Below are 16,821 nucleotides of genomic sequence, written 5' to 3' on the forward strand. Positions count from 1 at the left end.
ATAATCTTGTGGGCAATGATGGCTCATTAACACAAACAAAGCAACTGACGGTAGGAAGAGTGAGGCTTCCCATTAAAATCAAGCTATGATGAGAGACGAAGACAGTGATTAAAACCTGAGCGAGACCCCCTTCCTGTATGGAAGTGTTAAGTGGAAGTCTTGCATTCACCCTTCCCTACCTCATTTTACCAATCCATCTCCCTCACACATTCCACCCCACTCCCACCCACCTCCTCAAGCTCTGCTACAGTCAAGGAACTCAGCTTCCTTGCCCATTGCAAACACCTTTTGCGGATTTTTGACTTTCTAAACCTCTGCCTTCCCCAAACCTCCTATAATCCAAAATATGACTGCTGTAGAATTTTGTCAGAATACTTACAGACACGAGTAATTTGTCTACACAAAGTCAGAATTCTTAAGTTACAGTGGTAAAATCCTATGGGCATAAGATGACTCCGTGTCTACCATACGATGCTTTTTGTTCAGTTTTACTTCTATCTGCTGCCTAAACAATCTGCAACAGAGGGGACTAGGAGCAGGTTAGAGGGGAAAGTCAAACCAGAAATGGGAATGGGGGAGAGGAGATCATATATACACTGAAAATAAAGGAAGGGGATTTATTTGCATTGACTTGCATTTAGTCACAATATTTATTTTCAGATAACATTAAAAGCAATTAAATTTCTATATTCCATAAAAGGGAACCTGAGAAATACTGCATTGTCCCTAATCAAAAGTAATAGTAACAGAAACGTCTAGACTCTTCCCATGTGTTTGTTTTTATTTTAATTTAACAATAAATTTACTCATTTGCAGTTATTCTTAGTGTCTTACCCCCATTTTGCAATAATTAGCAACTGTAATAAATAATTATATATATTTTACTGAGCTGTCTTTGGTTCTTTCTGAAAGTGAATACCAAATTTATGGAAAAACAAAAACAAAAACAGGAACAGACACATGGGCTGATTTAAGAGTACATACAACACTGCTTAGCTGTCCCAATATTTTCATTGACTCTTTTATGGTGAGATTTCAGGTGAGGAATTGTTCTTGGCCCATATAAATTTTGGCAACGTAGCTTGTAGCTCTCCTAATAAATCAAAGTGTCTCATATTCATGGTGCCAAATATTTTCTTGACTCACTTATATCTGTAGTTGATAAAAATCTATCTCCATGCCTTGGGATGATGTTAAACATGACGAGCGGGGCACCTGGGTAGTTCAGTTGATTAAGTAAGTGTCTGACTCTTGATCTCAGCTCAGGTCTTGAGGTCAAGCCCCAGGCTGGGTGTGGAGCCTACTTTAAAAACAAAACGAAACAAAGGGGCACCTGGGTGGCTCAATCGGTTAAGCATCCAACTCTTGATTTCAGCTCAGGTCATGATCTCTGGGTCGCACTCTGTGCTGACCCTGAGGAGACAGCTAGGGATTCTCTGTCTCCCTCTCTCTCTGTCCCTCCCCCATTCGCTCACGCTCTCTCAAAATAAATGAACATTCAAAAAAATGATGAGAAAAATAAGTGTAACCCAATGAGTTTTTCATGAAGTTAATTTTATTTATTTAAAAAAAAATTTTTTTTAACGTTTATTTATTTTTGAGACAGAGAGAGACAGAGCATGAGTGGGGGAGGGTCAGAGAGAGAGGGAGACACAGAATCAGAAGCAGGCTCCAGGCTCTGAGCTGTCAGCACAGAGCCCGATGCGGGGCTCGAACTCACCGACCGTGAGATCATGACCTGAGCTGAAGTCGGACGCTTAACCGACCAAGCCACCCAGGCGCCCCAATTTTATTTATTTTAAAAGACTGCCCTTTATTATAATAGTATTACTTTCTTGGCTTTTAATGTTGAAATAAATCCTTCCCTTTATAAAACAATGGTGACAGTAGCAGGTAATTGTTTTAACGTGTGCTTAATGTTTTTAATTTAACAAATTAAAGGATGGCAAACCTGTGTCTCCTTAGTTGTTCTGTTCCCACTAGAGGAAGACAGATTTTACTTGTAGTGAAAATCCAAAAGCTGAAACCCACTGCTCATGGTCTGTATGGTCTGCTTTGAAAGTTGTTTTTCCAGGTGACTGAATCAGATTACAGCTAGGAGAGAAAAGGATCCAATTTCAAAGGTGCTTTTCAAGTCATAAACTGACTTTTCAAGTCATAAACTGACTTTTCAAGTTGTAAACTGCTTGATACTAACACTTTTTTTTTTAACTGAAAAGATGTTTTTGAATTGAAAAGACCATCCCTTCTGAATAAACTGAGAAAGCATTTTCTTCATCTGCGCAAAAAAGATCAAAGAGCCTGTCTTTCTCCTGGGCTCTTCGCTGTGATTTCAAAGTAATCATTTTCAGATTGATAAACCAGAGTCAGCCTTGGAGTTACCAGGCTTTTCTTTATTAGGAAATCTGAGGTTAGCTAGAACCCAGCTGCAGAACATAAGAGAAGAAAGAGGGAAATGTGAGGCAATGCTTAATGGTTTCATTATGTACAATTAACCATTTATTCACACTCCTTAAAAGCAGGGGCCTGGGATGATGGTGTCTGCAAGAAAAAAAAGTGTAACTAAATGCCCCTCAGTTTTTTACCTTCAGTTAAAATTTCATCATTGCAGAAAATTTTATAATTCTTTGCAATTACTTGTTTCTTCACCATCTCCTCTCCCATTTTGGGAATTCTTAGTTCAAGTTCCCGATCTAAATGGGGGATTTAAAAAACAGTTATTGTTAAGGACAGAGAATAGTATTTTTCACCTAAAAAGAAATATGGATGTAGCTATGGACTTAAGTTTCCACATCAATCAGTGATTTTGGAACATTTTGTAAAGAGCAATGACTAGGCACTCTAAGGATAGAATTTCAACATACATGTCAATACCAAACTTTAAGTTTTCAAAAGTACTTTTTGTAGAACAACCCAATTTTGTGTTTTCTGAAGAAAAAGTTCAAATATTCCTTGATGTGGCCAATTCATAAATATTTTTTTGTCGTTTTCGTTCTTTCTGTCGAGACTTTTTTTTTTTTTTTTTTTTTTTTTAATTCTTCCAATCGCCTCTCCAGCGATTTTAGGTCTTACTGTTTAGTGAATGAACTCTCTCGACCCAATTCCAGCAGCCTGGTTGCCCTTGACTCTAGCCACGACTTCCAGGATCCCCGGCTTTCCCTGCATTCGGGGACCGTCTTTTCCCGGCCAGAGGCCCGGGGCGGGTCGAGCGGCACACTCGCCGGGGCGGCGGGACGCACGCCCAGAGAGGAGGCGGCGACGGAGCCCGAGCCGTCCCAGCGGCGGCGCCCCGAGCAGGGGTTGGCCGGGAGCCTGGAGACGGGCTACAGGCGGACGACACGGCCGCGGTTCCGAGCAGAGATACACCAGCCCAAGAGCACCAGGAGGGGAGATGGTGGCCACCCGGAGCAGTTCGCGGGAACCCAGTGTGTCCGTACCCCCGGAGGGGAGGGGGGAGCTCCTGGGCGCGGGGCGGGGGCGCGGGGCGGAGCAGGGGCGGGGCTCGGGCCTGGATCCCACCTGACTTGGGGGCATCCCCGGCAGAGGCGTGGCCCTGAGACGCTGCGCGGTTTCTGGCGGGTTAAGACCCGCAGCGGCTGCGCTTGTCAGCCCTCGCCAACTCCAGCTTCTCCAGGCTGGAATTCAGCGTCCAAGTTGCAGCCGCCCGAAAGCCCACACCCAGCAGAAGAACGTCTGCTCCTGGACATAGTTCTCCTGAGGGTGGTGGGGTTGGCTCAGGGCCGCAAAGCCGTCGGGGGTTGAGCCAGCCTGCAGCGAGAGGGCTGAGAGGGCCAGAGAACCCCGCAGGGCGCGGACAGCCGTCGGGCTTGCGAATTGGACTCCTAGATTGCGAGGCCCCTGATAGGTGATGACCTAAGCCTTATCCCCAGCATCCCTCGGGGCGATTTCTTCCGTGCATACTTCTGATTCTGTTTCTCAAGATCACCCTCTTCCTCCCAGAAAGGCTGATTCAAGTTGCAGGTGCCAGCCCTCAGCTCTGGGTAGCCGTGGTCTCTGCGGAAAGCTGCATTTGAAAAGAAGGGCTGGGATCACAAGCTGCTCTCTGTTCCGGTTGCCCCCATGCTCCTGCCATGGTTAACAGGACTAGCGGCTGGAATAGGCTTCCTGCATTTCTTGCAGAAACTGGTGTTCCCTTATTTCTGGGATGACTTCTGGTACCTGCTGAAGGTGGTACGCTATGGAATTCGGCTGGAGATGTACGTGCTGAAAGGGGAGCTGTTCACTGTCCTGGGTAAATTCCTGAGTCTTGCCAAGAAGCAGCCCCAGAAACCTTTCATCATCTATGAGGGAGACATCTACACTTATCAGGATGTGGACAAAAGGAGTAGCAGAGTGGCTCACGTGTTCCTGAACCATTCCACGCTGAAAAGGGGGGACACCGTGGCTCTGCTGATGAGCAACGAGCCTGACTTCGTCCATGTGTGGTTCGGCCTGGCCAAGCTGGGCTGCGTCGTGGCCTTCCTCAATTCCAACATTGTCTCCAACTCCCTTCTGCATTGCATCCGCAGCTGTGAGCCCAGGGCCCTCGTGGTGGGTGCAGGTAAAAAGCCCGTCCGGGTGAGGTCTCCATGGGCAAAAGGCAACCCTGCCTGTCATCGCTCCCTGGCCCCTGTTGGTTACAACACTTCACAACTAACACTTCGGGTGTGTGTGATGAAGTGTGCATAGTATGGCTACAAAATAGTTTTACAGTTCTGTGACTGCTGGTTTAATATCCCCTGTTCTATTTCAATCACTTACCCTTTTGTAGATTAGTAACCACCAGGAAAGGTTCAGAAAACTTTTCTGAAATCTCTGCTTCTTACTATTTTGAAAGAGGGGCAGTTTTACGGTTATTGGTATCTTCCATGAATGCAAGAACACAGAGAGATAGAATTCGGTAAGTTCTAGTTTTGTCAGATCTGACAAAATTATTTGATGAGTAGGAAAGTTACTTTCATTTCATTGTGGAATACCTACCTGCCTCTAACAGTAACAATATGAAGGTTGACTACATTTGAAGAGCAAATTAATCTGAATTGCATGAATTCTTATCTTCATGTCTGCTCTTATTTTGCCATCCCTGCAAGCTGGGACTTGCATAGCAAGGTTAGGCTCCCATCTCCCAGCCAGTGGGCGGGCTCTTGGCAGAGTCTAGGCTTCTTGCTCTCCCTTCCCTCACCCCCATCTCTGCATTTTTTTTCTTCGCTTCCATTATGTTCTAGTCTTCTCTCCCTCCTCCCTTGGGTTAGGCTTTGGATACACATACTGACACAGAACTGCAAAGAAAAGTTTTTGGTTGAATACCTCATTAACAAAGAACCTGGGAAGTTGAGTTGCACCACCAAGTGGAATTGAAGTATGACAAGTGATACTTACTTGGTATAATGTAATGGGTTTATGTATATTCTTCTTGCATGAAGCCAGGAAGGTAGAGGATGAAGAGGCTCCATGGCAAGGACCTTAGCTAAAGTATTTAAGTATTTTAGATGAATAGATGCATACTGACAACTCGTGCAGAGTTTTTAGATTCACAGAGCAGTCTGGAAAAATTATCTACATCGATATGTAAGTGATCTTGAAGGTGTAGAACTTCACTAGTAACCTTTCTTGTATCATTATTGCACATCACACAATCATGGGTTAGGCGATATATAGTACAAAGGTTACTCAAGACTTTGATTTCTCCTTGCTCCCATTGTCCTTCCAGCTCAACTTAGGACCTGATAAAGTAGCAAAATGTTTACTCTCAAGCATTGATTTTGTCTTGTTTAATCTAAAGAAGTGGAGAAGCTGCATAGTCTCTCCTGTGTATTTTTTGTTCATTTGTTGTTCATTTGTTCAAGTTTAACTAGCATGATGAACTTTCTCTGAACTGTGACCATAAGCAGGATAAATAAGTCATACAGAATTTTGATATCATGGTGAATGGGGCAAGTGTGAATGAATGTGAATGAAGCAGAAAAAAAATATTATAGTTCTTCTTTGGATATATTTTCACATTTTATTCCATTGCCCCTATTATTGCTCAATCCAATTAGATCACTAAATCCAATTTAGGTCACAGTTTCTAGAACAAATCAAAATTAAATTGTGCTGAAATTTGATAAAGCCATAAATTGCTTTGACAAGAGCAAACGAAGAGGGCCAGAGTGTCCCTGAAAAGGTTTCTGTAGCCATATTTTTAAAGTCAACCTGAGAAACATCCTACAGCCAGTCTCCTGAGGGATTCCCCTCAAAATGTATAGGGCTTATTACCTTTCAACATAGACATTCCAACTTTGCTCTTTGCTGAGTGACTGCCTAATTAGGACCAATTAATTTTGCAGTGTTACTTGTGCCAGAGTTTTGCTTTCCTTGCCAGTAACTTAATTGCATTGTTTCCTTGTTTTTAACACCAACAGTAAGTTTTGGTATATAAAAGCCTATTTGAGATGCTGGAGTTTTAAGCCAACAGCAGTCAATTTGCTTACGAGTAGATAGGTGGGGAAATCAACCTTAAATCTTTTTAACAGTTCTTTTCAGCATATCTTTAAAATATATAAAGTACATAAGTTTTTCGGCTATGGGACAATTCCGTTTCACTTAATTACTAGATTTTTGTTGTTGTTGTTAAGATGTGGCTTATATCACAAGCACCTTTCTATATATGAAGCTCTTAGCCTGAAATACAAGAAATTCTGTATTCCTGGCATCTTGAGTTAAACATACATATGGTTTTTAGAGCCTTAAATGTTAGAGCTCTTAGAATCTCATGGAATGTTTCTGATGGAGATGTACCATTAAACCATTATATCCCCAGGGAAACTGTATTGAGGTGGAAAGAACAATCAGATGGTTTAGATGGAGATAAGCCAGACATTAAGGATAAGATGATCTTCCTCGTTCCCTCGCTCCCTCTCATTTTACTTACTTGCAAATGGTGACAATACCATCTATTTCACAGTGTAATTCTGAGATTAAATGATAGACCTTATGTAAAGGGGCTAGCTGAATGCCTGGTATGTACCAACTGAAGCCTTAGTGAATTGAAATAATTGTTACTATTATTATCATTATTAAGTCATCTGAGGCCTTTAATAAGGAAACTTGTTTGGATTTTGCTGCTGCCATCTAACTGGTGTTAGCTATAAGAAAGGCTAGTAAGTGGTTTGGCATAGGACCCCAAACACCTTACTTTGGTATGTTTTAACAACATTTTATTTTCCAGAAGTTATCTAGAATCGATTTCAAACAGGTTTTACAGGTAGGCCAGATAATGTCTTATAATTCTGTCTCCACGAACAAGTCAAAGGGAGAAGATAGCAACTAATCTACCAGGCAAATGTTACTGGCATTAACAAAAATGTTAACAGTTGCCTTTTACTCAAGGCTGACTATGTAAAAGATATTCCCAGTGACTCCGAGAGGCAGGTACAGAGTTATATATTGGAAATCGAAGGGAAGAAATTGATTGAGGGTGTCCAGGTTGATACAACTCAGGTTTAAGAGCAGACGTTCCCAACCTGGTCTCCTATATAAGACAGTGCTGGACTGTAGAGCCTAATTGTTTCTGTATCTCAGTCCCCTGGTGATACTACTAGGAAAAAATATGCATTCCAGTTATATAAAAATAGTAAAATAAAAGTTGCCAATATTAAAACACCAGGTAGTTCATACACAGATAACTAGAAACAATTTAAATGGTTTTAAAACTTGCATTTCATTCTCTCACGGTATGCAGCTTCAAAAATACTTACTAGGAAGTTTCCTGTGTGTACTCTGTAGTTTTGAAGAAGTGTCAAATGGCATTTCAGATTTCCCTGGAAAATGTCAGTGCTTACTGAAAAATAGGCTTAGATTAAACCTAGTCCTTTCCTCACAATATCTCAACTTTGATATTAGTAATAGTGGCTGTTGCCAAAATGATTTCTATGTCTATATGCTTTTCTCTTTGCTTAGAATAAATAGGAAAGTGTTGGGATGCTTGTGTATCACTTTAAAAAGTCTGTGTAATTATATTCTTTGACCTATTTACTACTACTACTACTACTACTAAATAATCTCTCCCTTTTCTAAAGTACTTAATAAATTATAAATTGTTTTTATATGTATTATCTTATGTGATTCTCACCACAGCCATAGTAGCCTTGTTTTAAAGATCAGGAAAGCATAGGTTAGAGAGGGCAAGCTGTTCCCTGAAGCTCACATATGTAGAAGATATGACTAGAGCCTGCATTTTCTGATGCAAAGGCCTGCTGGGTACACCTTTGTCCTTGTCCTCGTGCTCCTGTTCATTCCCCCATCTCCATCTTTTCCTTTCTTTTCTGTTCTCCATCCCCCCCCCACCCCACCCTTCCCCCTTTCCCTTCCTTCTCTCTCACCTTTCATCTATCCACTTACTTTCTTTCAGTACCTTTTCCACTAAACCGTCCTGCCTCCCATATGCTCTGGCCATTCACAGCCGCCCAATGGAGTGGTAAAGTTCTAGTTGCTATTTGTGTCTCTCTGGGGACTAGACCGAATGGGGATGTAAGCTCTTTGAGCCGAGGAAGTTGGTTTGGTTCACCACTAAATTCCCTGAACTTAGCACAAAGGAGATGCTCAACAAGTATTTATTGTCTAGATGGATGGATGAATGAATGAATGAATGAACTAATGAAAAACTCCAAAGTACATATATACACTCAGTACCTTTTTATTTACTTGCATAGTTTTGCTAATAAACTGTCCTCTGCTGTTCATCTGGTAATTAATGTTGCTAAGTGTTAGGATCATGACTTCCCAAAAGTACGAAGTCTTTTAGATGCACTAGGCATCCCCAAGTTTTCAGATTTACTTGCATGTGTGTGTTTTGTACTCTCTTCCTTCTGAATATACACAAATTATTATCAGTGGATAGCTAAAAAATACATATTAATATTACCCTGAACTCTTACTTTAGATTCAATAGTATTTTGTTTTTCAACATGTTTGGAAGGGTTTTGTGTTCCTGTTCCCAAGAAACAGTACTATAAACTTAAAGTAACATGCAGGTTTGCCTCGTTAGTTTTCATGAACCATCTCATTCAGACTGTTCCAGTCATCAAGCCTTTGTAATTCTCCCAATGACTATCAGCCATAAAGATAACTGCTTTTTAAAGACCAAGAGGAAGAGCTAGGAGAAAAACAAAAGCCTTTTAAGTTGTATAGAAAGGAATGCATATTCAGATAAGATACATGGCTCATGTACACTTTTATCATTTAATCCATGTGCCATAATTGTCTTCACATATATTGGTTTTAATTTGGGGGGCACTTTAATATTTTTGCTAATGTTTAGTAGAATGACTGGCTGTTTTGCATTTTTCTTTTCCATTTTAGACTCCGCTCCATCAAAGATTACCTCCATTCCAAAAGAAAATTGCTCACTTCAATAGGAAGGTTCAGTGGCTTCATGATTCATTAACTAAAAAAGACAGTGTTCTAAGTACTGATACATTTGTAGTTTTCTTTCTTTTCTAATCATGGGGACACTCAATGGGGTTCTTATTTACACTGTCTGCTGAACACGTGTTTACTGTAAGGGGATGATGTTTGAATACTGGCAGGAGCAAAAACTACTTAAAAGGACATCATGACTGCTTAGAGAAGTGGCAGGGTAAAATGGGAGAAGTATACATCTTGGAGCCAGGAAAACTTGGGCTTGGATCCTAGCTCTGCCATTAACTGACTGCTGACACATAGCAGATGATCGATGAGTATCACTGGGTCTTGTGTGAATTAAACGTAAAGAACGCAACAGAGTCCCTGGACCATAGTATCTATCCATTAAATGGTTGCTATAATTATTTTTAATTGCAGAGGAGCAGAGACATGTATACAAAGTAGGAGTCTCTGTCTTTGTTGGGGAGAGGGCTGACAGGAGGGAGTTCCAGGCACATGGCACACGGCCCATGTGAACTGGTTTTAAGCATCTATTTTGTCCTCCCCAGTAGCATTGCAAACATGTCCACTTCCCCGTCATCAGCAGCTGGGGCTGGAAGAGTGTCAGGCACAAATTAGCAGCCAAATGGGTTAGCTCTTCTGTGGCTGAGAAAAAGAGGATACTTCCATTTATAACCAAAGAGGAGTGTGGAAAAGAACTCTGATGGGGTCCGAAACTTGTAGAAATACCACCTTGTATTTGCCTTTTACCACTTTATCCTCTACTTACTGTTTAGTCTGTGTCTAGAGAGCTTTTCTATGCATTTACTGGTTTATACTACTTTGTCATTGAAAAATAGTAAGCCAAATATATTGTGGCGTTGTGGTCCCACTTGAGTGATTATTTTTCCTTGGCAATAGGAGATGTGCTAGAAACAAAGTCAAATGAAGTGTTCTACTTTTTCTTTTTTTGCACAATTTTACCCATAAGGAATATGATGTCTCTTCCTCAGAATGGGTGGGGATGGCCAAGAGTGAAAACACATAAACCCCCTTACAAACTCATGTGCATATATTCAGGGCAGCTAATAAAATCGTTTCAGGGAAGAATATGTTATCACAATTGAAAGTCTTGTGCTTCTGTGCCCTTCCTAGGGTTATTATGATAATTAATAAACTAATATTCATTAGGATATCAACTAAATATCAACTTTCTTAGAAACCAGAGTCTGCCCATGTTTTCTATGAAAAACCTATTCTAAGCTGCTGAAAAGCTACCCTAAGTAGTAGGATGGTGGTTAAAGCATGAAGTGAGGTCTATAATTCCACTTTGGATTCTGTGTGATTATTGCTTTGGAGTGTGAAAAGCTCAATCTAAACGTTTGTAGTTGAATTTCATATAACTTTTCTTCTTAACCTAAGAATTCAAGTATATTAAGAGCCACAAGCTCTTCCTTTGCAAGCCTTTTAATAACCTAATTCATGTTAATGGCATAGTAAAGTGATATATTAAGTTTTACTAATTGCATTTGTACTATCAGAAATAGGAATAAGAGACTTGACGGAGAACCAACTTCATTGGTACAAAAAGTGCTACACGATCATAAGCAGAGATCACAACTTACCTGTTTTTATGCTTGCAACACCACCTAATGAAATGCCTTGCATGCTTGAGACATAATGTGTGTTTTTTTAAGTTTATTTTTTTCTCTTGAGAGAGAGAGAGAGAGAAAGAGAGAGAGAATGCATGCATACAAGCAGGGGAAAGGCAGAGAGAAAGGGAGAGAGAGAAAATCCCAAGCAGGCTCCAAGCTGTCAGCTCAGGTCCTGACATGGGCTTAAACTCACGAGCCGTGAGATCATGACGGGGGCTTGAACTGTGAAATCACAACCAGGATTTGAACTCATGAATCATGAGATCATGACCTGAGCTGAAAGAGTCAAGAGTCAGATGCTTAACCAACTGAGCCACCCATGTGCTCCAATAATAAGTGTTTCTTAAAAGAACCTATTGCTTTGAAAGTCTTCTCCATTACAGCCTTGTCCTATAATGTTGACTTAATTAAAGGTCACAGAATATTCAGCTGTCTCACTTTCTTATGGTAGTTTTCCGTCAAAACCTGCATCCACAGTGGATCCCATGGGCAGAGCTCAGTTCCGTAAGCACATCTCTGTCCAGCAACTCCCGTGTGTGTGCCAGGCACAGTCCGCTCAAGTATGGATTAGGGTCCACATCATTACCTTGAGATGTTTACAGTTCTCTGGGTTTCAGTGGTAGCACACTTCACTAAAGAGTAAATCTTCATGAAAAACAGGCAAATTTCCTTGAGGCATTTGAACAAATGTTCTTTTCTGTCAGGACTTAGCGTTTAGAATTTACTTTCAAAATTACACTGAAACTTTTCATTTTGTTAACATAAATTGGCCGTGATGAGTAAAATAATATTTTATCTTCTGCAAGACTTTTTAAATTTTTATTTCAGTTTTCACTATCCTCACCCACATTTCCTACTACTACTGAAGAAATAATTTGTATGATGAAAGTTCTGTGGAATTCTAAATGTTTCAGCTAAGTCAGTTTAATGTTAACATATGAAGGAAATGAAATTGTATTTCCTCTAATTCTTAGGAATCTACTCACTTCCTTTTTCTTGTAAAAATCATGACTCTTTGACAACATTGAGTGTTTGTTTTTTATTATATATATATTTTATAATATATATTTATTTACATATATATTTTTAAAATATATATTAAATAAGTATATATATTAATATTAGTAATCTATATTAAAATACATATATATGTATTTAAAGTCTACTTATTTATTTTGAGAGAGAGAGAGCGAGCAGGGGAGGGGCAGAGAAAGAAGAAGAGAGAGAATCCTAAGCAGGCTCTGCACTGGCAGCATGAAGCTTGAGTCTGGGCTGGAACCCATGAACTGTGAGATCATGACCTGAGCTGAAATCAAGAGTCGATCATTTAGCCAGCTGAGCCAGTCAGATGCCCCTGAGTATTTCTTTAGCCTCTACAATTCCAACAAAGATTTTGGGCCAGAATTCATCATCCTCTAACTTTCTTTGTACTTATTTTTTCTATTTAGACATACATACCATTATGAACATATAAAAGTTTATGCTGTTAATTTACAATTCCCCGTGAGCGATTTGAAATTAAGATAATGAAATGAGTCACTTAAGAGACTTGTACTTATATGTTCAAAATGTGAGAGTCATTAAAATAAAAGAAAATAGAAAGTCTAGATGATTTGTCCTATTTTTTTCATTTATTTGTGGCTTGTTCTTCCCCCCCAGACAGCATTCCTTGTGATTTTTCACTTCTTCTTACCAAAGCAACCTGCAGCATGCTGTATATGCTCAGTGGAACTCTGGACTCTTACAGTTTATTTTCTTTGGATTTGCTATAGGAATAGAAATTAATTCAGAAAAGTTCAAGTCCCAGTTTTCCTCCCTACGTCCTACATATGAACTCCTTATTATTTTCTGTGTTTCCCTAGTATTGCAGGTTTTACTTGTGAACAACCTGGTCCCATTTGACATATTTCTCTTGCTGTTTCTTTGTGATAAATCTGAATGATAGATTTTGAGGAACTAAATCATGAGTTTTTTCCCAAATATATTGAATTATAGTAGAATTAAGTAGTGGCTGACAGATGGCTTTTTGAGGTAATCAGATTCTGATTTACATTTCAAAAAAGGTGTTTAATGCAGCACACAGAGTTCAGCTTCAAATATATCTTGTAATTATTTTTAAAATTTTGTTAAAAATTTAGAAAAAAAATATAATTGTTTGATTGGAAATGTTCATATCTATATGTACTTGAACATTCTGACCAGGGTATATTTAATATTTAATATGTTTTTTTAATGTTTACTTATTTGGGGGTGAGAGGGGCAGAGAGAGCAAGAGAGTGTGAATCCCAAGCAGGTTCCATGCTCAGTGCAAAGCCCAAAGTGGGGCCCAATCTCATAAACTGTGAGGCCATGATCTGAGCTGTAGTCAAGTGTTGGACGTTCAACCTACTGAGCCACACAGTGCCCCTAATATTATTTTTTATAATTGATTTTTTTATGAGGTAGTGTATACACTTTAGAGATCATCAAACACAGGTCAGAATAACAATTCTGGAGGAGGGGCCAAGATGGTGGAACAGCATGGAAGGTTTTTTTTGTGTGTCTCATCCATGAAATACAGCCAGATCAACACTAAACCATCCTGCACACCTAGAAAACTGATTTGAGGATTAACACAATAATCTGCACCACCTGAACCATAGAACTCAGCAGGTACACAGTGCAGAGAGGTGAACTGGGGGAGAGAGAAACCACAGAGGGCAGGGAGCTGTTTTTGCTTGCAGAGAGAGGACGAAGATGGCAGGGAGAATATGGGAAGAGCACCACCCTCCCAAAGTAGCTGGAGAGAAAGTGGAAGAGTGCAAACAGCCACAAGGGACTGAACAAAAAAGGGAAAAAGGAGAAAGGAGAGGGTTTAAATTCCATTAAGACTCTATAAACAGGGGATGTGCAGAGTCTGAAAACTCTGCAGATCAATGCCTGGCAGTGCTCTGGTGGGAAAGGCAAATCCCCAGGAGCAGACAGCCAGGTCCAGGAGGCCCTCAGGTCACATGGGGAGTGGCGGTTCCTTTGCTTCGAGGATATTTGGTAGAGGCTGTGTGGCCTCTCCACAGGCAAAGGAGAACCCAGAGAACACAACATTCACTGGTGTTGAAACAAGGACATTAAGGGTGAAGCCTGGTGCCAGATATGTGTTGTGATTTAACCATAATCCTTGACATGCTGCTGCTACACGATCGCACAAACTTTTTGGGGGCAGCCTGGCACCGAGCAGCAGTCTTTGGTCATCGACAGCAGCATGGTCCTGCTGATGTTCCTGGGGGCGGGCCAGCACCCAGCCATTGCTCAGTGAGACCCTCCCCAGAGGGTCTGAGTGGGTCAAAGCCACAGTCCCTCCGAAGTGAGGGGTGTGGGAAACACAGCCCCATCTGAGATAAAACTCAGAAAGGAAGTGCCACCTGTCAGCCTGATGGCTTGGTCACAGAAAATGGAGAAGCAGGGAGTGGACAGAAGCCAGAGACAAGGAGGGGTGTAGATTGCCAGTAGGAGAGAGCACAGAGTTCTAAAACTAGAGACTGGGTAGCTGGGTATGCCTTTTTCATCTGCGCATGTGCATACATGCCTACAAGCACCACAACAATCCACCCCGGTAAGCTAAGCAGTGCCATCTAGTGGAGAATGGAACCATGACACTAAGCCCCTCCCAAATGGGCTAACCATGCTCTTGAGGAACACCACAAGTCTCTCTGCCTGCTTAGTTTACAGACTATAAGGTGCTTCATAGTTTGACTTCTAGGGGAGACCAGATGTAATTTCAATCGTATTTCATTCTGTTCCCTGATCCATCTATCCAATTTTTTTTCTTTTCTTATTCTTGAATACAGAAAGGGAAAATTTTTATTTTTATTTTCCATTTTTATTAAAAAGATTTTTCTTTAATTTTTTCTACTGTATTTTTTACTTTTTTGTAAATTTTTAAAATTCTCTTTAGATTTTCATCATTTCATTTTATTCTACTTTATTGTATTCATTTTTTCTAATTTAAAAACATTTTCCTTTTTTTTCTTTTCTTATCTTTTCCTTTTTTCTCTAATCTGTCAACCTTCTTTCAACAACCAGACCAAAACACACCTAGGATCTAGCAGCCCTTATTTGATTTTTTTATGTTGTTTTAAATTTTTTTATAGGCATTTATTTTTTTCAATTTTTAAAATTTTTAATTTTATTTATTTATCTTTTTAAATTTACATCCAAATTAGTTAGCATATAGTGCAACACTGATTTCAGGAGTAGATTCCTTAATGCCCCTTACCCATTTAGCCCACTCCCCCTCCTACAGTCCGTCCTGTAACCCTCTGTTTGTTCTCCATATTTATGAGTTTCTTATGTTTTGTCCTCCTCCCTGTTTTTATATTATTTTTACTTCCCTTACCTTATGTTCATCTCTTTTGTCTCTTAAAGTCGTCATATGAGTGAAGTCATATGATATTTGTCTTTCTCTGACTGACAAATTTCACTTAGCATAATACCTTCCAGTTCCTCCATCCACATAGTTGTAAATGGCAAGATTTCATTCTTTTTGATTGCAGAGAAATACTCCTTTGTGTGTGTGTGTATATATATATATATATATATATATATATATATACATATATATATATACTATAACTTCTTTATCCATTCATCCATCGATGGACATTTGGGCTCTTTCCATACTTTGGCTATTGTTGATAATGCTGCTATAAACATTGGGGTGCATGTGTCCCTTCGAAACAGCACACCTGTATCCCTTGGATAAATACCTAGTAGTGCAATTTCTGGGTCATAGGGTAGTTCTATTTTTAGTTTTTTTGAGTAAGCTCCATACTGTTTTCCACAGTGACTGCACCAGCTTGCACTCCCATGTTGTTTTTAATTTTTAAAATTTTTTTACTTTATTAATTTATTTTCTTCCTTCAAAATGATGAAATGAAGGAATTAAACCCAAAAAGAAAGAACAGGAAGAAATGAAAGCCAGGGACTTAACACAGATACAAGCAAGATGTCTGAACCAGAATTTAGAATAATGATAATAAGAATACTCGCTGGGGTTGAAAATAGATTAGAATCCCTTTCTGCGGAGATAAAAGAAGTAAAAGCTAGTCAGGATGAAATAAAAAATTCTGTAACTGAGCAGCAATCTCTAATGGATGCCACAGTGGCAAGGATGGAGGAAGTAGAGCATCAAATCAGTGATATAGAGGACAAACTTATTGAGAATAATGAAGCAGAAAAAAAGATGGAGACTAAGGCAAAAGAGCATGATATAAGAATTGAAGAACTGAGTCACTCATTAAAAAGGAATAACATCAGAATCATAGGGGTCCCAGAAGATAAAGAGAGAGAAAAAGGGGTAGAACATTTATGTGAGCAAATCATAGCAGAAAACTTTCCTAACCTGGGGGAAGACACAGACATCAAAATCCAGGAAGCACAGAGAACACCAACAGGCATATTATAGTCAAATTCACAAAACACTCAGGCAAGGAAAGAATCTTGAAAGCAGCAAGGGAAAAAAAGTCCATAAGACTTTGAAGCGGACCAATCCACAGAAACTTTGCAGGCCGGAAAGGAGTGGCAGGATATATTCAATGAACTGAATCAGAAAACTATGAAGCCAAGAATTCTTTATACAGCAAGGCTGCCATTCAAAATATAAGGAGAGATAAAAAGCTTCCCAGACAAACAAAAATTAAAGGAGTTCATGACTACAGAACCAGCCCTCCAAGAAATTTTAAGGGGGACTCTCTGAGGGGAGAAAAGAAAAAAGAAAAAAGAACAAAACAAGACCAAAAGCAACAAA

The 16,821-nt window shown here is 39.9% G+C and overlaps 1 protein-coding gene across 1 annotated transcript in view; it reads left to right on the forward strand.

The window, feature by feature from the left end:
- The first annotated feature begins 3,591 nt into the window (after nt 1–3,591).
- SLC27A6 (solute carrier family 27 member 6) overlaps nt 3,592–16,821 on the forward strand; it is a 74,520-nt gene continuing 61,290 nt past the window's right edge. The window contains exon 1 of the mRNA XM_049649119.1: nt 3,592–4,561. Within this exon, the coding sequence (XP_049505076.1) occupies nt 4,081–4,561 (481 nt within the window). The 5' untranslated portion in view covers nt 3,592–4,080. The remainder of the gene's footprint in view (nt 4,562–16,821) is intronic.

Source organism: Panthera uncia (assembly GCF_023721935.1).
Source record: "Panthera uncia isolate 11264 chromosome A1 unlocalized genomic scaffold, Puncia_PCG_1.0 HiC_scaffold_17, whole genome shotgun sequence".
Taxonomy (NCBI): Eukaryota; Metazoa; Chordata; class Mammalia; order Carnivora; family Felidae; genus Panthera; species Panthera uncia.